Consider the following 27,878-nt stretch of genomic DNA (forward strand, 5'->3'; position numbering starts at 1 on the left):
AAAAAAACATGCTAGGTTAATTAGCGACTCCAAATTGTCCATAGGTATGAATGTGAGTGTGAATGGTTGTTTGTCTATATGTGCCCTGTGATTGGCTGGCCACCAGTCTGGTATCAGGTGCACCTTTTGGGTGTTAAGTTGCTATGTGATGAATTTAGTGCTGTTGGGAGTGACGACATAACTGTAACTGTACACTGGTATATTTGCACATTTACACATTTGCCACCTAGACCTCACAACTAGGAGACCCGAGTTCAATTCCACCCTCGGCCATCTCTGTGGGGAGTTTGCATGTTCTCCCCGTGCATGCGTAGGTTTTTTCCGGGTACTCCGGTTTCCTCCCACATTCCAAAAACATGCTAGGTTAATTAGCGACTCCAAATTGTCCATAGGTATGAATGTGAGTGTGAATGGTTGTTTGTCTATATGTGCCCTGTGATTAGCTGGCCACCAGTCCAGGGTGTACCCCGCCTCTCGCCCGAAGACAGCTGGGATAGGCTCCAGCACCCCCGCGACCCTCGTGAGGTAAATATAGGGGTGTTGTTTTATGTCTAGAGGGCTTATTTTATGTATTTTATCTTCTCTTACGTCCACTATATTGGGTAATAGGAGTGTAAAGGTAACTATAGGGGTGTTATTTTATATGTAGAGGGCTCTAATCATGTTAAAAAAAACACATTTAGAAGGTGGTCAACAAATTTTCTTTCCGCACCCCCCGCGACCCTTGTGAGGATAAGCGGTAGAAAATGAATGAATGCCTGGGGAGAGCAAAATGCCTTTCCCGGCATTGAAAGAAGTACTTTTTTGCTGCGTGACTCGTGGGTGGTACTGAACATAGTACAAAAAAAAAAAAACAAAGAAGAAAAAAAACTGCTTTAGACACTTTTAATGGAAAAAACGTTTCTTTATTTGTGCTTAAATTGTTGCAAGTAATGCAACAGAGCATCGGTTTGTGCAGGAAAGACGACAACTACCTCAGCTAGGCGGCAAACTTGTACATTCTCTCAATGTTTGCCCCCCCCTTCTGTCAACACCCCCATTGTTCTGTGTAATATGCTTGCATAATGGTGTGCATTACCAAGCGCACGGTTACTACTCACGCCTCCTGTGTGTGTGTGTGTGTGTGTGTGTTCTGCTCTGCATGGAGTCACTCTACAAGCGTCCATATTTACCAGTCTGACTGTGCGTGATGTGAAGCCCTCGGTGCTGTAATTAGGGGCTTGTGTTTTACTTGATTAACATACCACATGTTGGTAGCCCCTGGCAGAAAGTCTATGAAGTGTGACTGCTGACCTTCTCTCCTCCCACATAAGGAGACTAAGAAGTGTTGGCCCACAGTCCTGCCATCTTCTATCTTATTCATTTCCTTTTTTTTTTGCCTTATCATATTCTTCATCCTTTCTTCTTCTTCTTCTTCTTCCCATCCATCTGGCATCACTCGCACTTCTTTCTCGTTGTTTGTCCACAAGCCCCCCCCCATGCATCCAATTCCTGCCACTTGTCAGCCCCCCTTCCTCCTTATGTAAACATCTTAATCCTATCTACAATGCTGCAACCCTTTTGCAGTCATGGCGCTTCCGTGCCGTATTCTTTTTTTATTTATATGAATGAAGCAGGGCGGCACGGTGGACTAGTGGTTAGTGCGCAGACCTCACAGCTAGGAGACCAGGGTTCAATTCCACCCTCGGCCATCTCTGTGTGGAGTTTGCATGTTCTCCCCGTGCATACGTGGGTTTTCTCCGGGTACTCCGGTTTCCTCCCACATTCCAAAAACATGCTAGGCTAATTAATTCCAGCAACCATTCAAATTAAGTTATTTATCATGTAGTAGAAAGGCTGCACGGCGAACGAGTGGTTAGCGGCACGGTCTCACAGTAATTAGACCCAAGTTCAAGTCCCATATTCCAAAAACATGCCAGGTTAATCGCAGACTCCAAATTGTCCATAGGTATGAATGTGAGTGTGAATGGTTGTTTGTCTATATGTGCCCCGTGATTGGCTGGCCGACCAGTCCAGGGTGTACTCCGCCTCTCGCCCCAAGACAGTTGGGATAGGCTCCAGCACCCCCCGCGACCCTCGTGAGGAAAAAGCGGTAGAAAATGAATGAATGAATGAGTGAATGAATGAATGAAGCACATAATGTGGTGCTGACCTTATGAATTTCTGTTCTCTCATTTGCCTCCATCTCCTTTTGGTCCTGGCCGGAGTAAAGTACACTTAGGACACAGGACCTGGAGCATTGGTGCTTTTAACAGCCGCCCCCCTCCCGCCCCCCCCCCCCCCATCCCCTTTACAAGCATTCTCTGTAATCAGAAAGGCTGGACGGTGCTTTTTATGATGGAGGAATACCTTGAGGTAATGGTAATGGTTTTATTTGATTTGAACATGCATCAGATTACAATTGAATGCATCACATAATCAGTTCACAGTTCCACATGTCCAAAAGGAGTAGGAAGAAGCAAAGCTTATTAAATCCTACCCCTCCATCTGGTGCTTTTACAATCAGTAACTGTTACATTTGTTCACTTCCTGCTTTCCATAATATTTTTATTTTATTTTTTTTAAATAATGTACCTCGTACCGAAGTACAAGGTGATATGAGCATCCAATGACATAATGGGTACCATAGTAAGTGTCAATATAGTGATATGTATAGCACATCATGACTGGTTCAAGACTCTTCATCCTTGTATTTAGCAAACATCAACTGCTTGTATTGTTTCTTGAATTGGCTCATCGTTGTGCATTGTTTGAGTTCCTTACTCAATCCATTCCATAGTTTGATTCCACATACTGAAATGCTATGGCTTTTTAACGTAGTCCTAGCATATAAGTGTTTTATTTAAATGTAGTTCTTCCCTGAGATCATATTTCTCCTCTCTTGTAGAGAAGTATTGGATAACATTTTTAGGTAATTGGTTATTTTTAGCCTTATGCATTATTTTAGCTGTTTGAAGATTAACTATATCAGCAAGTTGAAGTATTTGTGATTTTAGAAATAAGGAGTTAGTATGTTCTATGTAGGCGGCATTATGAATTATCCTTACTGACCTTTTTTGCAGTACATTTAGCGAGTGAAGATTGCTTTTATAGTTATTACCCCATATTTTGGGGTATTTTTGGCTATGGACACCAACTGTCATCAGTATAGGATAGCTTATTTTGCCGTGGTCACAAACGTAAACAATGAATGCCACTTACCTTCGAAGCCTTACGGTATTCCGAATGCAAATCCGATAAATGTGCTTCTCTTGCATTGGCGATTGCGCCATTGAATGTAAATACTTAGTCCTCACCAAGCCTTACATTCATAAAGGCTTACGAACACATCATTGTTCATTTGATTGACATATCATCGACACTGTGCTACAGAAACAAGTCAGAACATTGAACGTCTCATTAGCCATGTTTACATGAGTTTTTCTTTTTCCGAATGACCTTTCCGAAAAAAATGGTATACATGGAAAGGAATATTCCAATCGCTTGTTTACATGCGCCGCTATAATCAAACACAATAGTCAATGGGGCATGCCCAGTAAAACGTAAACATCAACATCATGTGATATCGACTTCCTTGAGTTATACGATATCTCCGTATCGAGTTTTTTTTTTGTTCTTGAAATTTAATTTGGATCAAAAACAAACGTTCCGCAATAGTCCAGTGCCGATTGCTCGCCTCGATTTTTTTAAAACCGAAGAACGAAGAAGCTGCGTGTTACGTCATAACTGAGCATGCTCAGAAAGAACGCACCCGGGATAAATTTAAACAGGAAAATATGTTCATTTGGATTGGCACTTTTTTTTCCGGAATGTTGTATTCTTTCCGTTTCAGCAAATAAACCGAATGCAATTGGAATATTTGAGTCCATGTATACGTGGCTATTGGATCCACATTCGAATGTAGTCCTAAACTGGCTTTGCTTACTGAATATACACAAGAAGCATGTGTTTATTGCTGAACCGGCATGCTGTACAATGCAAATGACCGTATCAAATTGCCCCTCCGGATTTTGAACTGTGTGTATAATGTGTGTGTGTGTGTGTGTGTGTGTGTGTTTTACACGCCCTTGTGGTTGTGCCACAAATACCACCGCTGACCCAGTCTGGCTCTGATCCACCGCTTGTTGCCTCAGAGGCTGTCGCTGCAGCCCACACCACCCAGAGACACACTTTGATTTGCTCCATGTCGTTTGAAGTGTAAGAATCGGTGCCCGACTGCCTCAGATTTATATTAGTCCCCCTGCAAACACACACACACACACACATTCCAAAAAGAAACCTTTCTGTTTACACCTTCGACTCACACTCCACTCCAGCCGTGACTGTTTTTTGCTGTGGGGCGTACCCGCCGTGTCTTTTTGAACGAGTGCCATCCACAGCAAGGGCACCTTTATATTCCCTTCCCACACTTCTTTTTTTCTTATGACGTTCTTATCATATTACAATAGTTTCATGTCGTGTCGGGGGGGCTGATGGGTTAAATAATGTCACCTTGGTGGGTGTCTTCTGCAAAAGTAGACCTTGCAAGTTATTAAATTTCGGACATGCATATTAATCAGGTGATTAATCAGGTGTTAGAGGTAAGCACAGAACCCTGAATTTCCATAAAATGTTCAATTCAAGTCGGAAAAAACTTTTATTTTGTTCCAGTTTGACTCCACCCCAGTCCACAAAGTCAGATTCATGAAGTCTATCAACCACGACACGTCCGAAATCACTGACCCGTGATCGCACAAACGCTGAATTGGCACAGAAGTTTGGTTGCAAAGTGGTCAGTCGAGTCCGTTTAACGTTCCTATTTTGTGTCGGAAAAAGCAGCCGGGCTCCAGATATTGCATAACTTAGGCCTTTCTGATCGAATCAAGTACAATTTTAACATTTTGAACCGTCAATATGCAAAGTAAAGATTAGGTGATAATGAAACTGCACAGTAGAGATCATGTTTGGTGCTTTTTTTTTTTCGCAACTTGGCTCGCGCCATTACATTCCAGTGGATTCCAATAGGCGAATTGTTTGCGACATTTGGTTCCACTTGGTGGACACTTTGCGCCAATTGTTTGATGCAAGTAGCGCGACGAAGATATTAACACAACATATTGAAATTTTCTTGCTGCCAAACTACATTTTTGGCTCTGTTACGGGCCACTACGAGCCAGTTGGGAGACAGTTTGAGCCACTTCATGCCACTCGGCACCTTATTGGCGACACTTGGCACCACAGCAAATTGCATTGGCATGAACTGGCACCAACTGGCGCCGGCCCATTGGACTCTTAGCATCATTGCCGCAACTTGGCTCGTGCCATTACATTCCAGTCGATTCCAATAGGCGAATTGTTTGCGACATTTGGTTCCACTTGGTGGACACTCTGCGCCAATTGTTTTTTTGATGTATCGCAACGAAGATTTTAAAGACTTTGAAATTTTCTTGCCACCAAACAAAATTTTTGCCCCGGTTACGCGCCACCACGAGCCAAGTTGAAAAATCTGTCGAAATCCTCAAAAATGGCCGATACTGACAGGGACGGTTTTTTTTTAAAAAGGGCTGGGATTGAATGAGTTCATAATTATTGTGAATTGTGCATTAAGTTTGTTTTTTTTTGGGGGGGGGGGGGGTGATTTAAAGTATAATTTTTGTGCATGAATTATTTGTAGAATTTTGCCATTCACGGGTAAACGTGGAATCTAACTCCTGTGAAAAGCAGGGCGCTACTGTCGAACATTTTTTTCACACTCTGCAGCATGCATACACACACTCGCCCCCCCATCCTCCCCACTTTGATGTTAGCATGTTAACATTGCTAGCATGCAAACATCAGCATGCTAGCACCTAACCAAGTGTTAGCATGCTAACACCTACCAAGTGTTAGCACTCTGATGTTAGCGTGTTAACATTGCTAGCATGCTAACATCAGCATGCTAACACCTGACCAAGTGTTAGCACGCTGATGTTAGCATGTTAACACCTATCGTGAAAGTGGTAAATGTATGTATGTATGTATGTTTTATATTCATGAAAATTGAAAATAAATTAATGTTAGCATGCTAAGACATGCTAAGACAACATAATAATGTCTACCTATGAAAATGGGTAAAAAAGCTATTATCCTAATGTTAGCATGCTAGCATTACTAAGATGCCAATGTTATATAACATATAAAAAGAACACTTACCGCTATCATGCTAGGTGTTAGCATGTCAACATGCGTGTTAACACCTAGAAATGTACCGGCTAAATGACCGAAACAAGTGCTCGAACCATTTGTTCAAGTGCTCGAACCCCCCCCCCCCCCCCCCCCCCCACACACACACACACATACACACACATGGGGATGCCTCATAAGTCAATTAGTGGTCGTTCCGAGCCCTGTTCACCATTCTTAACATGCTCGTTTGTTATTAAATGTATTGTATATGGATTATTATTATTGGTAAACCCTGCCAAATTTTGAGTGTAATAAGCATAGCTAGTTTCTTCTATAAAAAAAAAACCTGCTCATGATATTCCCACGACTTACCGATGCAACGGATTCCGTTCGTTGCTTTCTTTTATATGCTTGTAATCAAATACCTAAAGAAGAAAGTTTCCTGCTCAATATGTCTTGTTCGGGATTCAGTAGATCAAATCGGCGCCCAGCTGAGGGCCTGAATTATTAATGCCTCTGTTTACGTGATGAGACCCTCTGCCAGATTGCCGAGCCTGCGAAGAAAGGAGACGGCTCCGGTCTCTCGCTCTGAGCCGTATGATTCGTTCGGGTTTTAAGCGGAGATGCGATTTGAACCGGCAATGTACCACACAGACTCTGCGGTGTAGTTTGATAAAAAGTACTTCAGTATCTTGTCCTTTTTCTAGTCATCGTCGTCTTGTGTCATATCTTTACTTGAGCTTTTTTTTTTGTTTTTTTTTAAAGTGCAAGTCGATCAGCTTTGCCTGTCGTAGTCGTCGTCATGGAATATTTAAGGATAAGAAGACTATATTATCAGGATGCAAATCTCTCTCTCTCCCTGTCTCACTCTCTCTCGCTTTGTACGTTTTTTTTTTTTTTTCTTCTCGCCACACCACAGCGGGGCACCATTAACCATTCAGCCCAGAGAGGCCTTGAGGAATTGAAAGCGACAGAGCAGAAAAAGAATAGAAAAACTGAAGCCGGAAAGTAGACAAGGGAATTGACAGAAAAGGGAGGCGGTGGAAGGGGAAGGGCAAGAGGGGATGCAGACGGAGAACTGTGTAGCTCACCGGGAGATGGGAGGGATTAGGGTTTAAAGGACGAAGGTGGCGTCGGTGAGCAAATTTTCATGGAGATCTCAGCTGTCTTTGGGCGAGAGGCGGGGTACACCCTGGACTGGTGGCCAGCCAATCACAGGGCACATATAGACAAACAACCATTCACACTCACATTCATACCTATGGACAATTTGGAGTCACTAATTAACCTAGCATGTTTTTTGGAATGTGGGAGGAAACCGGAGTACCCGGAGAAAACCCACGCATACACGGGAAGAACATGTAAACGCCACACAGAGATGGCAGAGGGCGGGATCGAACCGGGGTCTCCTAGCTGTGGGGCCTCTGTGCTAACCACTTGAACACAGTGCAGCCTGAAGTAGGATTCCTTATTTATAAATACAATATTTTCAGTTAGAGGAAAGAAAATTTGTTGACCACCTTCTAAATATGTTTTTTTAACATGATTAGAGCCCTCTACAAATAAAATAACACCCCTATAGTTACCTTTACACTCCTATTACCCAATATAGTGGATGGAAGAGAAAATAAAATACATAAAATACGACCTCTAGACATAAAATAACACCCCTATATTTACCTCACGAGGGTCGCGGGGGGTGCTGGAGCCTATCCCAGCTGTCTTCCGACGAGAGGCGGGGTACACCCTGGTCTGATGGACACAGGGCACATATAGACAAACAACCATTCACACTCACATTCATACCTATGGACGATTTGGAGTCGCTAATTAACCTAGCATGTTTTTGGAATGTGGGAAAAAACCGGAGTACCCGGAGAAAACATGCATGGGGAGAACATGCAAACTCCACACACAGCTGGCTGAAGGTGGAATCGAACGCGGGTCTCCTAGCTGTGGGGCCTGCGCGCTAACCACTTGAACACAGTGCAGCCTGAAGTAGGATCCCTTATTTATAAATACAGTATTTTCAGTTAGAGGATAGAAAATTTGTTGACCACCTTCTAAATATGTTTTTTTTAACATGATTAGAGCCCTCTACAAATAAAATAACACCCCTATAGTTACATTAATACTCCTATTACCCAATATAGTTGACGTAAGAGAAAATAAAATAACACAAATTATTTGTTCAATTACCTTGTTAGTGACATTTACTTTGTTCATCTGTGCATCTTCTACTTTCCTACCATCCAAAGCTGCCATTATGACGTCTCCACGCTGTGGTTTCTTTGCATTGTACAGTTGGGGTTCTGTGACAAATGAAAGGAATGTGTTCTCCCCCCCAGGTCCTGGCAACATGGAGACTGTATCTCTTCGCCGTCAAAGTGCCCACCAAGGTAAATATCCTCCGCTCTCTTTGGACTTTTATGGCTTTCACTAGCCAACCTTGATCTCTTGATGTTTAGAGAAGCCAAGCACAGTAATAATGGTGGTGGTATAATAGTGGGAAGCAAGGACGCTAAGACAGCAGCTGGTGTTCCTGGTGAACAACTTCAAGAAACGTGCGACTTGTATGTGTCACGTTCCATCTATTCTTCAGAGACTGAGTCATCAAAAACTCGATTCCCCCCAACTAGTTTGTGAGGATCAGTTTCTGGTAATGGTAATGGTTTTATTTCATTTGAACATGCATCAGATTACAATTGAATGCATCACATAATCAGTTCACAGTTCCACATGTCCAAAAGGAGTAGGAAGAAGCAAAGCTTATTAAATCCTACCCCTCCATTTGGTACTTTTACAATCAGTAACATTGTTACATTTGTACAATTTACATTTGTTCACTTCCTGCTTTCCTAGTTAAATTTTTATTTTTTATTGTATTTTTATTTTTATTGTAATTTTTATTTTTATTGTAATATTGTATTGTAATTTTAATTGTAATTGTAAATGTAATTTAAATTTTAATTGTAGTTTTAATTTTAAATGTAATTTTAAATGTAATTTTAATTGTAATTTTAAATGTAATTGTAATTGTAATTTTAATTTTAATTGTAGTTTTAATTTTAAATTTTATTTTATTTTTAAATGTAATTTTAAATTTTATTTTATTTTTAAATGTAATTTTAAATGTAATTTTAATTGTAATTTTAATTGTAATTTTAATTTTAAATGTAATTTTAAATGTAATTTTATTTGTAAATGCAATTGTAGTTTTAATTGTAAATGCAATTGTAGTTTTAATTGTAAATGCAATTGTAATTTTAATTGTAGTTTTAATTTTAATTTTTAGATATTAAGATTAAGATATGCGTTTATTCGTCCCTCAGTGGGGAAATTTGTAATGTTTATGTTTGTAATATTTAAATGTAATTTTAATTTTAAATGTAATTTTAATTTTAAATTTAATTGTAATTTTAATATTTTTATTTTTTATTCATATTTTTATTTTTTGTCATGTACCGAAGTACGAGGTGATCTGACCATACAATGACATAATGGCTACCATAGTACCGTAACTGAGATGATGACGATAATTTTTGTCGAAAACCAAGCTTCTTTTTCCTTTTTCCCTTTCTGTGACTCTGTGACTAAAATTCCAATATGAACTCAGGAGTTAAAATGCAAAATCATTCGGAGATCAGATCATTATTCCCCCCATTCCGTGGCCACAATGCCGGATTTTAAAATCCAATTTGTTTCTGTTGTGTTTCAGGTGGAAGTCACGTTCAACTTCCTGGAAATCCGTGCAATGAACACGTATCAAGAGCATCAGGTGCCATCACGGTACAAGTTTCTTCATGCAGCTCGGACTAAAACGATGTTGTTTCACAAACACTATCTTGTCTACATGCTGCAGGTCGTCATCGATACAGACAAGACCACCTATTCGCTGAGACTGGAGACCCAGGACCATTTGGACAACATGGTCGGTCACATCAACCACGCCCTCTCCAGAGTCTTCAACAACTCCATTTATGCGTAAGCCTCAAAGGAAATCTGTCCTCCTGGTGTGGTGTGTTGTGTTGTGTTGTGTAAGCTGAGAACCAAAGACGAGTTGGGCGACAGTAACGGAGCTTGCAGTAGCTTTGAGAAGTTGGCAGCTTCACTTTTGGCCGGCTTTCAGCCAAGTGCATCCTGGGAACACAGTAGTTCGCACCCAACCCAGCCAACACTGGCATTGATTTAGCCGGCTGACACTTTTGAGATTTGAATGCAAGTTCATTTTTAAGCAGGTTATGAAATTATCATGGGTTCATTCAAGGAAGAAAAATAAATTGGTAATGGTAATGGTTTAATTTCATTTGAACATGCATCAGATTGCAATTGAATGCATCACATAATCAGTTCACAGTTCCACATGTCCAAAAGGAGTAGGAAGAAGCAAAGCTTATTAAATCCTACCCCTCCATCCGGTACTTTTACAATCAGTAACTGTTACATACATTGTTCACTTCCTGCTTTCCTAATATAATTTAAGTTTTCTTTTTTTTCTTTTTACATTTTTATTTTAATTGTTTCTCCTAAAATAATTTAAGTAATTAATTTTAATTTTAATTTTAATTTTAATTTTAATTTTAATTTTAATTTTAATTTTAATTTTAATTTTAATTTTAGCCTTATGTATTATTTTAGCTGTTTTGAAGATGAACAAGGTTAATTAGCGACTCCAAATTGTCCGTAGGTATGAATGTGAGTGTGAATGGTTGTTTGTCTATATGGGCCCTGTGATTGGCTGGTCACCAGCAAAGCTTATTAAACTTTTACAATCAGTAACTGTTACATTTGTTCACTTCCTGCTTTCCTAATATAATTTATTTTTTTTCCTTTTTAATTTTTATTTAAATTTTTATCCTAATATAATTTAAGTTATTTTTATTTTTATTTTTATTTTTATTTTTATTTTTATTTTTATTTTTATTTTTATTTTTATTTTTATTTTTATTTTTATTTTTATAGTTATTTTAGCCTTATGTATTATTTTAGCTGTTTCGAAGATGAACTAGGTTAATTAGCGACTCCAAATTGTCCATAGGTATGAATGTGAGTGTGAATGGTTGTTTGTCTATATGTGCCCTGTGATTGGCTGGTCACCAGCCTCTCGCCCAAGGACTGCTGTGATAGGCTCCAGCACCCTATTAATATGAACAGCAATGTACAGCGTAAACAGTAAATTGCACAAATAATTTAAATAATAATAATATAGTATATACTATAATGTGTATAATAATATAATATATCTAGTAATATATATATATAACATATCTAGTATAGAAAGTAGTCCTTTCCGGTATGCGTTGGCAGCAGGCTGACAGTCTTACGGTTCAATGAGGTGTGTCTTGCATATGCATAGTATGGATTGTGTGTGGCGTTTGGACATTGAGTGTGCATTTTCGAAATTCCACACATGGCGAATACGTTGTCAGGTTTGTGTTTGGTTACGTGCCAGCCTATTGGTGTGCGGCGCGTGCATCTTCATATCATTAATAGTGATGGAGGAGTCCTCTTCTCCATCACAGAAATAAAGACTATACATGGCGGACTCATGGCGGAGGGGGGCCCCAAGGCTCCTGAGGTCACATTCGATGTTGCGTTGTGTGAATGCGACTACGCTTACATGTGTTCAATCTATTTCTACCAGCAATGGGGCGGGGCTTGCTTATTATTGACCTGTGCAAGGTTATCTCGCCATCCATCAGCAAGCCTTTTTTTTTTCCCCCATGATGATTGCCTGTAGTGAACATTTATAGCGAATAAAGCGAGTGGACCAATTGTACCGCCTTGTAACTGATTGGTGCCGCTTTATTTGAGGTGCGTAATACCGATAGTATCACAGTTGAAGATGTGGTACAGAGATTAAGGTCACTAGTGGGTTGTGTGTGTGTGTGTGTGTGTGATATGACAAATGGGATTAAAGGGATGCTACCCAAAAATACAGCAATCTCGATTCCCGATTCATTAATTCTATTTTATTTAACATGCTGGACTGGAGCAGCCCGGAGCGCTGCGTCCCAGAGAATCTTGGTCTCCGTTTTAAGTAAGACGTTTTCCAGATTATCGTAGCGCTCCAGATGGTGTGAAACTGTTGTTGAATTCCATTAGGAGGGATGTAATCCTATCAAAGAGTCAAAGCAGGTAGAGCGCCGTAATTTGGATGGAGAGGATCTCGGTCCTCCCGTTTCTATTTTCGAGATACAGTAAAGACACAAATGAACTAGGAACTTTCATTCATTCATTCATTTTCTATCACTTTTTCCTCACAAATTATTATTAAGAGTGTACACTTGAAACTTTTTTGTGTGGCCAAATACAGTCATCCCACGTTTATGGTAGTTAATCGGTTCCCGACCCTGATAAGTCAATTTTTGTGAAGTAGGATTCCTTATTTATTTATTTATAAATATAATACTTTCAATTAGGGGAAAGAAAATGTGTTAACCACCTTCTAAATATGTTTTTTTTTAACATGATTAGAGCCCTCTACACATGAAATAACACCCCTATAGTTACATTAACACTCCTATTACCCAATATAGTGGACGTAAGAGAAAATAAAAAACATAAAATAACACCCCTATAGTTCCCTCACGAGGGTCGTGGGGGTGCTGGAGCCTATCCCAGCTGTCTTCGGGCGAGAGGCGGGGTACACCCTGGATTGGTGGCCAGCCAATCACAGGGCACATATAGACAAACAACCATTCACACTCACATTCATACCTATGGACAATTTGGAGTCGCTAATTAACCTAGCATGTTTTTGCTAAGTTAACCTAGCATTCACACTCACATTCATACCTATGGACAATTTGGAGTCGCTAATTAACCTAGCATGTTTTTATGAATGGTTGTTTGTCTATATGTGCCCTGTGATTGGCTGGCCACCAGTCCAGGGTGTACCCCTCCTCTCGCCTGAATACAGCTGGGATAGGCTCCAGCATACCCACGACCCTTGTGAGGATAAGCGACATAGAAAATTGATGGGGGGAAAAATAGTAACGATTTAGTAGCTTCTGTTTCGATTAATCGAAATCATGCGTGGGTTTTCTCCGGGTACTCCGGTTTCCTCCCACATTCCAAAAAAACATGCTAGGTTAATTAGCGACTCCAAATTGTCCATAGGTATGAATGTGAGTGTGAATGGTTGTTTGTCTATATGTGCCCTGTGATTGGCTGGCCACCAGTCCAGGGTGTACCCCGCCTCTCGACTGAAGACAGCTGGGATAGGCTCCAGCACTGTAGTGAGGATAAGAAAATTGATGGTAAAAATGGTATGGATGGTGACCCACAGGACTGCAATCTATATGTGGCATTGGGTTGTTGGGTGGTGGGGTTTCTGGTATATTATGTGATCATATAATTTGCATAATATGTCATTTGCGTCATAAGAAATGTGAAATTATAATATTTTATTAAACAATCAGCCTTGACAGACCAGGGTTCAATTCCACCCTCGGCTATCTCTGTGTGGAGTTTGCATGTTCTCCCCGTGCATGTGTGGGTTTTCTCCGGGTACTCCGGTCCTCCCATATTTCAAAAAACATGCTAGGTTAATTAGCGACTCCAAATTGTCCATAGGTATGAATGTGAGTGTGAATGGTTGTTTGTCTATATGTGCCCTGTGATTGGCTGGCGACCAGTCCAGGATGTTTGCATGTCACTTATTTAATTTTTTTTTTATTTTGTACTTTTCAGTCCGCCAATTTGTCGAGCAGAAGGTGACACCAGTGATGGAATTCACCAGTTTTCACCAATGTCGGAATCAGCGTTGGACCCCCAGAAGACCTGTGGTGAGTCCTGCTGCCTTGCTTTTACTGCCCTCGCCTCTCATCCGTGATGAATGAAACACGCTAATAAGCGACTGAATGCATCTAATGTCAGCTATCCTTCCAATCTAAGAGCTCAGTCACACCTCCTCCGTGTTTACAAGGGAGCGCTGTGTTTAATTTAATCATATTCATGCTGGAACTGCTAATTTGCGCTTATCTTTTTTTTTTTTTTTTTTTTAGGGGGATTTTCTGAGACGTACGCAGCTCTTTGTGACTACAATGGCATTGGGTGCAAAGAAGAAGTGCAGTGGGTAAGTCCAATTCCCACCACGCTAAAAAAAAATGTTTCATCATGCCCTACATGGACCACAGTGTTTGGTTCAACCGAATCCCGAATGAAATCATTCATATTTGACTATGCTCACTCCTTCTTTTCCTCCTGTTCTTCCTTCAGGATGTTGACACCATCTACCACTCCCAGGACAACCGAGAATTCAATTTAATGGATTTCAGCCATCTTGACAGCAGGTGAGAGAGTTTACGTTGCAATTATCCGCAATGGCAGTACAAGATTACTGCAGTGATGCATTGAAGGCCACAGGAGAATGATGCACTGTTTTGGGTGAACTGTTTATAAATGAAAGGAAATTGAATTTTTATTTTTATTTTTATTTTTATTTTTATTTTTATTTTTATTTTTATTTTTATTTTTATTTTTATTTTTATTTTTATTTTTATTTTTATTTTTATTTTATTTTATTTTATTTTATTAAATTTTATTTAATTCAATTTTTTTTATTTTATTTTACTGTCTTTTTACTGTATTTTACTTTAATTTAATTTATTCATTCATTCATTAATTTTCTACCGCTTTTTTAATTTTATTTTATTTTATTAAATTTTATTTTGTTTTATTTTATTTTATTTTACTGTCTTTTTACTGTATTTTACTTTAATTTAATTAAAATGACTACAGTGTGACCAATGAAAATTCACCTTGTGGGGCTGCAACTAATAATTATTTGCATAGTTGATTAATCTGAAGCTTTTTAGGTCCTAGACCAGGAGTGTCCAAAGTGCCGCCCGTAGATTTTTTTTTTTGGCCCATTATTGGTTTTATATTGGCACATTCTAAAAATATAATTAAAAAAAAACAGCAAAAATTGAAAAGTCAGCAGTAATGTTACAAGAATAACTATTAAGAGGGAAAAAACAATTTAATAGCATGTTGTCGAAATATTAAAAATTTATAAAAAACAAATTTAAGTCATAATATTATGAAAAACAGAACAATGAATAAAGTTGCAATATTTGGAAAATGAGGTTGGAGAGGCTAGGAGAATAATATCAAAATATTATCGGAATAATTTGTTGTTTACAATGACTTCCTGATCGATATACAGTGTGACCAATGAAAATTCACCCTGTGGGGCTGCAACTAATAATTATTTGCATAGTTGATTAATCTGAAGCTTTTTAGGCCCTAGACCAGGAGTGTCCAAAGTGCCGACCGTAGTTTTTTTTTTTTTTTTTTGGCCCATTATTGGTTTTATATTGGCATATTCTAAAAATATAATTTAAAAAAAAACAGCAAAAATTTAAAAATCAGCAGTAATGTTACGAGAATAACTATTAAGAGGGAAAAAAACTATTTTAGTAGCATGTTGTCGAAATATTAAAAAATTTTAAAAATAAAAAAAAAATTAAGTCATAATATTATGAAAAACAAAACAATGAATAAAGTTGCAATTTTTGGAAAATTAGAGGCTAGCAGAATAAAATCAAAATATTATCGAAATAATGTTAGTTACAAGAAGAAAAATTTACAACAATAAAATAGAAATAGAACTGTCCATTTTTGTTTTAAACAAAAATGATTACACCATAAAAACAAACATACACCATCATTGTTAAAATGAACATCCAGCAGCAGCACAACGTTACTATTTTGATGCATAATATATTGAACCAAGTCAACACTCTGCTTTAGCTGAGAGGTGTCACCGCGATGGCATCACTACCGCAATGTGGCTGCACGCAGACTACTTTAAACGCAAATATAAAGTGTCTGATACTGTCTTGACTGCCATCTTTATTGTATATGCTAGCATGGTTCGTGTCGGCTTTAGTTTGTCTTTTCTATTTCAGGTGGTACAATTTTTTTGTTCGCTTTCTTTCTTTCTTGTCTTGTTCCAACCAGGGGGCAATGAACGGCGCGGGGGTGGGGGTGGTGGGGGTTGAATGATGTGCTTGTCGGAGTCTGAGCGCAGAATGTGAGAACAGCTGTAAAATGTCATGTCTTCTCTTGTATCGCTCTACCGGCGTCTTTTTTTTTTCTTCTCCCTACACGGCATCCATAAAGCATGCGATAATTTAATATGTTAGCTAAGTGCTGCTTGTCAAAAAAAACCCAAAACATGACATTTTAAAAGAAGTTAACCTAGTGTACTTATTCTTCACATTGAAAGCAGCACTTTCCATCTTTGTACGAACATCAACCCGGAATGGTAGCTGAGGATTGTTGTTATGCGGGTAAAAACAAAGCAATTCTTAGTGCGTCTTTGCAGCAACTCATGCATATATTAATGCATTTAATAGCGAGCAAAAAAAAAAACAAAAAAAAACACTGCAGCGTTTGAGCTTTTTCCTCCCAATTATTTATTTTTGCAGGGAGCCTCTCAGCACTTGCTACTTTTAAAGACCTCTTTTGTTCCCGTGTGCCCTCAATCTATCACTAAACTCCTTTCCTGCACTTCGACAGAGGCTCTAAGAATTGAAGGATGCTAGCAGAAGTCACGTTTGGAAATTTGAAGTAGTGCCGCGATCGATGGATCAATACAATTAAATAACAATGATTTCTTTTTTATTTATTTATTTAAAACCGACATATCCTTTGACTTCAGCCACTCAAATGGGATTTTGTTTACCTTTTGGCTTCAGTAAACGGTACATTTTGAGTACAGTTTTCAGGAAGAAGCAAAGCTTATTAAATCCTACCCCATCCATCTGGTACTTTTACAATCAGTAACTGTTACATTTGTTCACTTCCTGCTTTCCTAATATAGTTTAAGTTTAATTTTTTTTGTCATGTACCGAAGTACGAGGTGATATGACCATACAATGACATAATGGGTACCATAGTAACTGTCAATATAGTGATATATATAGCACAACACTATATTGACTTTTATTTTTTATTTTTTATTTTTTATTTTTTATTTTTTATTTTTTATTTTTTATTTTTTATTTTTTATTTTTTATTTTTTATTTTATTATTATTTTATTATTATTTTTTTTTAAATTTTTTGTGATATGTATAGCAGCACATCACTATATTGACAGTTATGTGACAAAAAAAATAAATAAAAAATGAAGACTCCAGCACCCGCCGCGATTAGCGATAGAGAATGAATGAATTTATTAAGTAATTTTAAAAAAATAAAAATAAAAAAAAAACAACTTGAACTATATTAGGAAAGCAGGAAGTGAACAAATGTAACAGTTCCTGATTGTAAAAGTACCAGATGGAGGGGTAGGATTTAATAAGCTTTGCTTCTTCCTACTCCTTTTGGACATGTGGAACTGTGAACTGATTATGTGATGCATTCAATTGTAATCTGATGCATGTTCAAATCAAATAAAACCATTACCATTACCAGTTCCTCGCTGGAAAAAATTTGGACACCCCTGTTTTTGGGGCCTAACTGATTAGTCAATTCCTCAAAACAACAAGCTTCAGATTAATGGACTAAGAAAAGAATCATTAATTGCAGTCCGAACGATACATTTAAAAAAATAGGAAAAAGTCCAACTGACTGAAAGAAACAAAGAAATTGTCTTTTTTTGCAAATCATGTGTCAGAGGTTATTTGTTGCGAATTACTCGTCATTCCCGGTCCTATCATCTTCATCACCGTCCCCACTCTCATCTTCCTCTGATTGGACCCATCTACCCTCATTGCAGACCACAAGGCAATCAATCTTCGGGTGACTGATGACAGTTCAAACGCCGTCACGGCTCATTCCTCTCAACTCAATGTGGAAACCCTTTTCGCTTAAAAAGCTTCTCATCCTTTCTCTTTTCTGTCCTTCTTCTCAGCTCTCCTCTTTGTCCCTGGAACACCCCTCTTTTGTGTTTCTCACACACACACACACACACACACACACACAGTATCTGTCTATCTGTATTGGCCCTGTCCAACTAAAGGATCTGACCTATTCAGGTTGATGTACTCGCAAGCAAACACCAGGATGTGTCCAGCTCTGTCTGCTTTTATTCCTCTCAACCTCATCTCCATCTCTCCATCTCTCTCCATCTCCACCTCCTTCAGCTGTCACTAATCTGACATGGTCCTTTCGTCGGGGTGTATCATCCACATTTGTGTTTGACTTAAATAAACGCAACATCTCCTGCTCATCCAGGAAGTGCATAAGCATTGTTCCGATGGGGTTTTAAACAACCTATACTTTTATATTTTATATTTTATATTTTATATTTTATATTTTATATTTTATATTTTATATTTTATATTTTATATTTTATATTTTATATTTTCTTTCATTCATTCATTCATTTTCTACCGCTTTTCCTCACGAGGGTCGCGGGGGATGCTGGAGCCTATCCCAGCTGTCTTTGGGCGCGAGGCGGGGTACACCCTGGACTGGTGGCCAGCCAATCACAGGGCACATATAGACAAACAACCATTCACTTTCACTAGGACTTTTTCTCTTAATATTTTGACTTTATTCTTGTAAAAAAAAAAAAAATCAGTTTCTGCTGTTTTTTTTAAACATTTCCAACTTGTACATTTTCTCCTCTATTTTTGACTTTATTAATTTTGCCTTTTTCTGCCCCCTAATTTTCCAAAAATTGCAACTATTTTTGTTTTTGTTTGTTTCTTGTTAATTTGACTTTAACAAAAAAAATATTTTTTTTAACACAACATCATGCTAATAAAATGACGTAATTTTCCCTCAAATACATTTTCTTAAAATTCTGACTTTTTCCCTTAATATTCGGACTTTTCTTGTAAAATTACTGTTAAGTTTTCTTGTTCTTCCAAAAATTGCAACTATTTTTGTTTTTGTTTCTTGTTAATTTGACTTCAACAAAAATATTTTTCTTTAACATATCAACATCATGCTAATAAAATGACGTATTTTTTCCTCAAATATATTTTCTTAAAATTCTGACTTTTTCCCTTAATAATCCAACTTTTCTTGTAAAATTACTGTTAAGTTTTCTTGTTCTTCCAAAAATTGCAACTATTTTTTGTTTTTGTTTGTTTCCAGTTAATTTGACTTTGACAAAAAAAAAAATTCTTTAACATATCAACATCTACTACTAAAGTGACGTAATTTTTTCCTCAAATACATTTTCTTAAAATTCTGACTTTACTTTATTCTTCTAAAAAAGTTTCTGCTGTTTTTTAAAAAACATTTCCAACAAATTTTCTCCTCTATTTATGACTTTATTCATTTTGATTTTTTCTGCACCCTAATTTTCAAAAAATTGCTACTATTTTTGTTATTTGTTTGTTTCTCAATAATGTGACTTTAACAAAAAAAATATTTTTCTTTAACATATCAACTTCATAATATTTTGACTTTTTTTGTGTAAAATTACTGTTAAGATTTCTTGTTAAATAATATTTTTAGAATGTACCACGGGCTAATTTAAAACACCAGTTTTTATGAGTGCAAATCTCGCACATTGTTGTAATAGGTGCAAAAATATTTATAATTTTATATAAAATTTATATTCTTAATTTTTTGGTGCTGTATGCTACAAATATGATGGATAAAGTAAGGATGGAAAAGATGGCTGACATGTCATTGCGGACGATAGAAGAACAAGATAGACCAACATGGCTTCATGTGGCAGACATCAGAGGTCGATTCCACGTCCTACCATCAACACGTAAATCAAAAGTCTGTGTTGTTGATGGATTTTGACACCGTGCATCATGTTACACATGCAGCCTCGACGGTGGCAGCTGGTGCACAGCCTTGTAGCGCTTTTTACTCGTCTAAAGTAAAACGTGTATTAAAAGTCCACGATGCAACAGGGCCCCCCCTCTGGCGAAATCACACTCTTCCTCACGCTCCTTTTTGTCTTTCTTTCTTGTATTTCCTTGTCTGCCTCTGGGCTTGTTCTCTTTCTATGCGTCTCGCTTCACTATCAGCGGGCGCAGCGGCACTGTGGGTTTGGCCGGACACACTGTGGGGGGGTTGGGAAAAAGCACGCGCGTTTAATCACACACACAGCAAGAGTACTTGGAGAGTGTAGTTTTCCACAAAGGTTATGTACTGTGAATATTCTCAGTCATCTCAGGGTATTGGATTCATTGCAACGGGTCAGGTTTACTTCTCCGAAGAAAGCAGGCATCATCAGTTCATACTCAAGACTAGATAGGACAGCTCTCATCTGATTGGATGATGCTTGGTTCAATGTGTTTGTCCGCTAAGGTGGGCTAAGGTTTTCACTGTGGTGTAAAACGATAGTCGTTAAGTGGAGTTGAGCCTCAACCAGTCAACATTAGTAGTGGTGTCATGGAGACCGGATCCACTAGAACGAGACAAAATGAGATATTAACATTAATTTAACGAAAAAATATGACTGGAAGTGTCAAAAAACAATGATTTGTTTGAAAACAAATCCAGATCTTAACTAAATTTAATCAGTTTTTCAATTTCTGACATTTCCTGCCAATTTTAATCAAATTTTCATCACTCGGCTACTGTGAACATCCAGCAGCAACACAATGTCTTTACATGATAGTATTTTGATTGTTTACTCTGCTTTAGCTGAGAGATGCCACGTCCGGAAATGAGGCTGCACTACAAGCTAGTAGTTTTTGCTAATTTCCTGTTTGCTTTCAAAAATCGTAACAATGTAGGACATAATTACAAATAATATAAAGCATAGAGTATTTATTAACAAAAAATATGACTGGACAAAAAATTTTAAGTGTTTTATTTTTAAATTCAAATTTTTTTTATTTTTTTTTTATTTTTAAAAAACTCCTGGATCCAGATCCTACCCAAATTTAATCAGTTCCATTTCCGCCATTTCCTGACAATTTCATCCAATTTCATCACTCTGCTACTGTGAACATCCAGCAGCAACACGATGTCTTTACATGATAGTATTTTGATTGTTTACTCTGCTTTAGCTGAGAGATGTCACTTCCGGAAATGAGGCTACACTACAAGCTAGTAGTTGTTGCTATTTTCCTGTTTGCTTTCAAAAATCTTAACAATGTAGGACATAATTACAAATAATATAAAGCATAGAGTATTTTTTAACAGAAAATATGGCTGGACAAAATTTTTGTAAGTGTTTTATTTTTAAATTTTAAATGTTAAAATTTTTTTGTTTTTTAAATTTTTTATTTTTTTTTTTAATTTTTAAAAAATCTCCTGGATCCAGATCCTACCCAAATTTAATCAGTTCCATTTCCTGACAATTTCATCCAATTTCATCACTCGGCTACTGTGAACATCCAGCAGCAACACGATGCCTTTAAATGATACTTAATGTGCATTTTATCACTGTATTCATATTAGCCACACCATAGTTCAGTCTGATTGGCTTCTGGTTGCCCTGTTCTTATGATACAGCTTTTCTCAAGTCGTTAATTAGTTAGAACATGTGTAACAATAGTCATGGCCGATAGCTGTGTCATATGGCTTGAGGACTGTGCCAGATATAAATATATCACGGATTTTCACCACATAATCCACCCACCCATCAATCAATCAATCGCAACTTGTCTCGGCCTTCCTCTGTATTTTTTTTTCACCCCGTCCTTCCTGCTTCTTCGCGTTGTCAGCGGTATCAGTCATCTTTTAGACAAACATCTCGGCCCGCTGTGTCCGCTCTGTCTCCATGATAAACTGCATAGGCAAGCCACAAAGAAGCTTAGCTGCAATAATGTGACTGTATGAATTTATGACTGATGTTTCCAGGAGATTGATTTGACCTGTTATATATATATATATATATATATATATATATATATATATATATGTGTGTGTGTGTTTCAGGGACCTGGCTGTGATTGTGGCATCCATCGCGTACAACACCTGGTTCACCAAACTGTACTGCAAAGACATGCGCATTGTAACTATTACTTCCATCATACTCCACATTTAAAAAAATAATAAAAAAAAACAAATAAAAAAAAAATAAAATAAAAATAAAATTACAAAATATTTCTTTAAATATTGTATAAATTTTTTATATTTTTTTTTCTTCAGGGATCAGAGGTGGTGGACCAGGTTCTTCACGCAGTCAGCAAGTCCAACAGTCTGGAAGAACTCACTTTGGAAAATGCTGGACTGAAGTCGTAGGTTCACACCCGACATCTTCAAATGCATCGTGTTGCGTTTATTCACCATTTTGCCTTCTTCTTCTTTTGTGCAATTCTGGAGAGCGTTTCACCTTCACACCTTAGCTTCATCTCCGTCACTGGATTGACCTTTTCGCTTCTTCTTTTTTCTACACCTTTCAATCTATTGATTTCCGATCTCCCGCCCTCCCGGAGGCGGTGTTGTTTTTCTCTGTAGACGTCTTACTGCAATCATCTGGCAGAGCAGCTTGCTTCATTTTGGAATCATGCAAATGAATCGGATGTCTTGGGACGCCATGAAAACATTTATTGAAGTTGAGAGACTTTTTTTTTTGCGCTAAAAATAGCATCTTCATGCAGCTTACCATGAAAAGGAGGATATGCAAACATCATATGTAATCATTCATTAATTCATTCATTTTCTACTGCTTATCCTCACCAGGGTTGCAAGGGTGCTGGAGCCTATCCCAGCTGTCTTCGGGCGGGAGGCGGGGTACACCCTGGACTGGTCGCCAGCCAGCCAATCACAGGGCACATATAGACAAACAACCATTCACACTCACATTCATACCTATGGACAATTTGGAGTCGCCAATTAACCTAGCCTTTTTTTTTTTTAGTCGGGAACTGATATTTTCCTGAAAGTTACCTATGTTCGACTGTTGATATTGTTATATTAACCCATTTTTGTGTCATTTATGTTGGTACATTTGTTTAGATATTTGAGCACAAAAGCAAACAAATTGTGCCAATTATGCTTGAAATGTTTTGTCTTTTTTTTTAGTCGGGAACTGATATTTTCCTGAAACTTATCTATGTTCGACTGCTGATTACTAAACAATGGAAAAGGTCGGAACAATTTCCTTCTGATGAAAGACAGCAGTCTATTTTACAAGGGTGGGTTTGGAACCATTCATTCATTTTCTACCGCTCATCTTCACGAGAGCCACGGAGGATGCTGGAGCCTATCCCAGCTGTCTTCGGGCGAGAGGCGGGGTACACCCTGGACTGGTGGCCAGCCAGCCAATCACAGGGCACATATAGACAAACAACCATTCACACTCACATTCATACCTATGGACAATTTGGAGTAGCTAATTAACCTAGCATGTTTTTGGAATGTGGGAGGAAACCGGAGTACCCGGAGAAAACCCACGCATGCACAGGGAGAACATGCAAACTCCACACAGAGATGGCCCAGAGTGGAATTGAACTCGGGTCTACTAGCTGTGAGGCCTGCGCGCTAACCGCTCGACCACCACGCAACCGACTATATTATTATTTCATATTATTTAATGTACCCGGAGAAAACCCACGCATGCACGGTGAGAACATGCAAAATCCACACAGAGATGGCCGAGAGTGGAATTGAACTCCGGTCTCCTAGCTGTGAGGCCTGCGCGCTAACCACCTTTCCACCGTGCAACTCACTTTTGATTATTATAATTCTAGGTTAATTGAATGAATGAAAATGAATGATTAATCGGTCGATTATTTTTTTTCGATTAATCAGATTTTTTTTGATCAGATTTTAGAAAATCTTTAGAAAATACATTTTTTATAATAGTATTTACTCTATGTGCGTTTGCTTCCGACTGTGATTGTAGTCGGTTCAAAGCTTTACTGCCATTGAATCAGTCGGAGCGGAATCAATTCTTGAACACGTCTGCCTTTTTAAAGGGAATGGGAAATGATGCTGATTTGTTAATGAGTTCTCCGCAAAACAGACATAATATTCTGCAAAATATTACAGACATTTTTAAACAGAATCTGTTCAAAAATTCATTCCGTCCAATTGAATCATTCTTGACGTCTTCATATTATAATTAAAGATGTGGTAGTAATTAATCAATTCATGTATTGAACGTTGTTATGAACACCGGAATTGAATATTGATCAGTTTTAAAACAATTGGGGCAAAATGGATTTGGATTATTAGCCAATTATTTTTATTATATTATTATATTATTAGTCAATTATTCAGTGTTTTAAAGGAAGAGCGTCATGGCATCACAATACCAGCGTCGAAGTAAACATTCCTTGAGAGTATTATTAGAGTATTATTTCAACACCACAGTTAATTAATTCCCACTTCACCGTAGTTAATCAAGAAAGTTTTGTTTTTCCGTGGAATTAACTGCATTTTTTTTTTCTCTCCAGGGATTTTCCCCAGAAAATGGCATCCGCCCTCTCAGAGAACCCAGCCTCCATGATTCACTCTCTCAACCTGGCTCACAACACGCTCGACAACCAAGGTATCGGCCTGAGCTTCCTCCTCCTCCTCCTCTTCTTCCTCCTCCACCTCCTTCTCACCCTCACGCACTTTCGTGTCATCTCTGATCTCTTGCTTCATCTCGACTTTTGGTTGCTTTTGAAGAATTCCAGATCACTCTTCACATGAGAGTGGGTGTGTGGGTGTGTAGCGTGTAGCGTGTAGCGTGATGGAGTGAATACTTACATAATCTTATAGTGATGCAGGCTTGTCTGTTTGAGTCCGTGGCATTGAATGGCATAGAACGGACAATGTGTATTTTTGTATTTTTGTTTGTTTGTTGCCTTCAAGCGGGTTTGCTTTAGTTTTGAATGCATGAGGCTACAATTTAGCAGCAAAAAAATGTGTGGGCTGCTCTTTTCATCATGTGCTTCATTAATGGAGGGTGCCAGTTACTTTCTTTTCACAAAATAAATCCATCAGAGTCCCTTTTTTTTGTCTTATCTGCTGCCATTTCATCCATTTTTTTACCACATGTGGGCTGTGACGATTGTTTAAAAAAACATTAATTTTAATCATTTATTTGTTTGATTAATTAATGAATATTACATGAAAAAAATATTTATTTTATTTTTCAACTGAGGTTGGCGATTTTTGTAATTAATATTATTATTGAATTTGTGTTATTATAATTTTTATATTTATTCCTTATATTTTATTATATTTATTTTATATATATTTTACATTTTACATTTTACATTTTATATTTTTCATTAAAAAAAATACAAAATGTGTATTTAACTCTTAAAAATTTTTTGCCATGGAATTTATTTTTTTTCCAGAGCGACTTATAAATGAAAAAACAGTTCATGGTCGTTTATTTTTTGATTAATTTATTAATATTATATGGAAAAAAATTATTAATTATTACCAAAATAGTTGTTGATTACCGTATTTTTCGGACTATAAGTCACACTTTTTTTCATAGGTTGGCTGTTCCTGTGACTTATACTCCAGAGCGACTTATAAATGAAAAAACTGTTTTTTTAATCGTTCATTTTTTTGATTAATTTATGAATATTATATGAAAAAAACGATTAATTATTACCAAAATAGTTGTTGATTTCTGTAATTTCCGGACTAAAATTCACACTTTTTTTCATAGGTTGGCTGTTCCTGCCACTTATACTCCAGAGCGACTTATAAATGAAAAAACTGTTTATGGTAGTTTATTTTTTTAATTAATTTATGAATATTATATGAAAAAAATGATTAATTATTACCAAAATAGTTGTTGATTACCGTATTTTCCGGACTATAAGTCACACTTTTTTTCATAGGTTGGCTGTTCCTACCACTTATACTTCAGAGCGACTTATAAATTAAAAAATGGTTTATGTTACATAAACACTGGACACCTTTTCTGTTCATGTTTATTTTTTGTGTAGCTATGCTAACTATTGTGTTAGCATATCATACACCGATTCACCCTGTTCTCTATTCTTTTATTAATGTTAGAACTTGCCTTCCGAGATAACGTAATGTCTGTTTTGGTCAAGTAGTTTGTCAAATAAATTACCCGCAAAAAATGCGACTTATACTCCAGTGCGACTTATGTATGTTTTTTTCTACCTAATTATGCATTTGTACGACTTATACTTAGTCATTGTCTGCTTCCTATCATAGGCAATAAGTTTTAACATGCTTATTCCCCCCCACACTTGACATCAGGAGTCGCCAACCTGATCCAACAAGTGTGTCGGCTCAACAAGGGCCTCCGCCTCCTGAATCTCTCCAAGACCTCCTTGTCCTCCAAGGGTAAGAAGCACTTACCGTTGGTCAGACACTTACACTCCTGATCACTCCTGATTTTAAGACCAGTTGGAAAAAAAAATGCAAGAATTAACATTTTGGACTGTTGGATCTAAAAATGGTTCCAGGTAAGATAAGATAGGCCTTTTAGTGGTGCCACAAGGGAATAATAGAAAGTGCAAAATCATTCAATCATTCATTTTCGGTGTCGCGGGGGTGCTGGAGCCTATCCCAGCTGCCTTCAGGGCGAGAGGCGGGGTACATCCTGGACTGGTGGCCAGCCAATCACAGGGCACATATAGACAAACAACCATTCACACTCACATTCATACCTATGGACAATTTGGAGGCGCTAATTAACCTAGCATGTTTTTTGGAATGTGGGAGGAAACCGGAGTACCCGGAGAAAACCCACGCATGCACAGGGAGAACATGCAGAGGGTGGAATCGAACTCGGGTCTCCTAGTTGTGAGGTCTCGGTGGCAAATGTGGAAATGTGCAAATATACCAGTGTACAGTGGCAGTTATGATGTCGTCACTACCAACAGCACTAAATTCATCACATAGCAACTTAACACCCAAAAGGTGTACCTGATACAAACCTGATACCAGACTGGTGGCCAGCCAATCACAGGGCACATATAGACAAACAACCATTCACACTCACATTCATACCTATGGACAATTTGGAGTCGCTAATTAACCTAGCATGTTTTTGGAATGTGGGAGGAAACCGGAGTACCCGGAGAAAACCCACGCATGCACGGGGAGAACATGCAGAGGGTGGAATCGAACTCGGGTCTACTAGCTGTGAGACCTACGCGCTAACCACTTGACCACCGTGCAGCCCAGTGCAAAATCAAAGTAATACAAATAAGTTCTATACAGTATTTACAGCTACATGCATGTTTATTGCACAGTTTATTGCACAGTTTCTGTATGTTATTTATATTATACAGTCTGCAAGCTACAAGGAAAGAAAGACCTGCGATATCTCTCCTTCACACACTCGCAGGATGCATCATTCTGTCAGTAATGGAACACCTTAGTGTTGGAGGGGGTGGGAGTCTTCCTTCATCATGGAGGACATCTTGGCTCTCGTCCTCCCCTTGCCCACCTCCTCCTCCTCCACCTGTTCCAGAGGACATCCCAGGACAGACCTGGCCTCTTTAATCACCTTGTATAGCCTCTTCCTGTCAGCTGCTGTGTGTTTTCTCCGGGTACTCCGGTTTCCTCCCACATTCCAAAAACATGCTAGGTTAATTAGCGACTCCAAATTGTCCATAGGTATGAATGTGAGTGTGAATGGTTGTTTGTCTATATGTGCCCTGTGATTGGCTGGCCACCAGTCCAGAGTGTACCCCACCTCTTACCTGAATACTGCTGGGATAGGCTCCAGCATCCCCTACGACCCTCATGAGGATAAGCGGTAGAAAATGAATAAATGAATATAACCTATTCAGGGCTTCAGCAAGGAGACCCGGGTTCAATTCCCCTTTTGTGCATGTCTTTGTGGAGTTTGCATGTTCTCCCCCTGTGTGGGTTTCCTCCCACATTCCAAAAACATGCTAGGTTAATTAGCGACTCC

At 38.1% G+C, this 27,878-nt stretch overlaps 1 protein-coding gene across 6 annotated transcripts in view; it reads left to right on the forward strand.

Annotated features, from left to right (window-relative positions):
- carmil3 (capping protein regulator and myosin 1 linker 3) overlaps positions 1 to 27,878 on the forward strand; it is a 90,275-nt gene that overhangs the window by 10,354 nt on the left and 52,043 nt on the right. For 5 of the 6 annotated variants that reach the window (XM_058065949.1, XM_058065950.1, XM_058065948.1 and 2 more), the window contains exons 4-13: positions 8,493 to 8,543; positions 9,863 to 9,922; positions 10,007 to 10,128; positions 13,840 to 13,934; positions 14,154 to 14,224; positions 14,368 to 14,441; positions 21,962 to 22,037; positions 22,175 to 22,263; positions 24,427 to 24,521; positions 26,210 to 26,296. In XM_058065949.1, coding sequence (XP_057921932.1) covers positions 8,493 to 8,543; positions 9,863 to 9,922; positions 10,007 to 10,128; positions 13,840 to 13,934; positions 14,154 to 14,224; positions 14,368 to 14,441; positions 21,962 to 22,037; positions 22,175 to 22,263; positions 24,427 to 24,521; positions 26,210 to 26,296 — 820 coding nt within the window. Of the gene's footprint in view, positions 1 to 8,492; positions 8,544 to 9,862; positions 9,934 to 10,006; positions 10,129 to 13,839; positions 13,935 to 14,153; positions 14,225 to 14,367; positions 14,442 to 21,961; positions 22,038 to 22,174; positions 22,264 to 24,426; positions 24,522 to 26,209; positions 26,297 to 27,878 lie in introns of all 6 variants that reach the window. The other variant, XM_058065953.1, reaches the window with a different exon arrangement.

This window comes from Doryrhamphus excisus, chromosome 3 (assembly GCF_030265055.1).
Source record: "Doryrhamphus excisus isolate RoL2022-K1 chromosome 3, RoL_Dexc_1.0, whole genome shotgun sequence".
NCBI classification, from domain to species: domain Eukaryota; kingdom Metazoa; phylum Chordata; class Actinopteri; order Syngnathiformes; family Syngnathidae; genus Doryrhamphus; species Doryrhamphus excisus.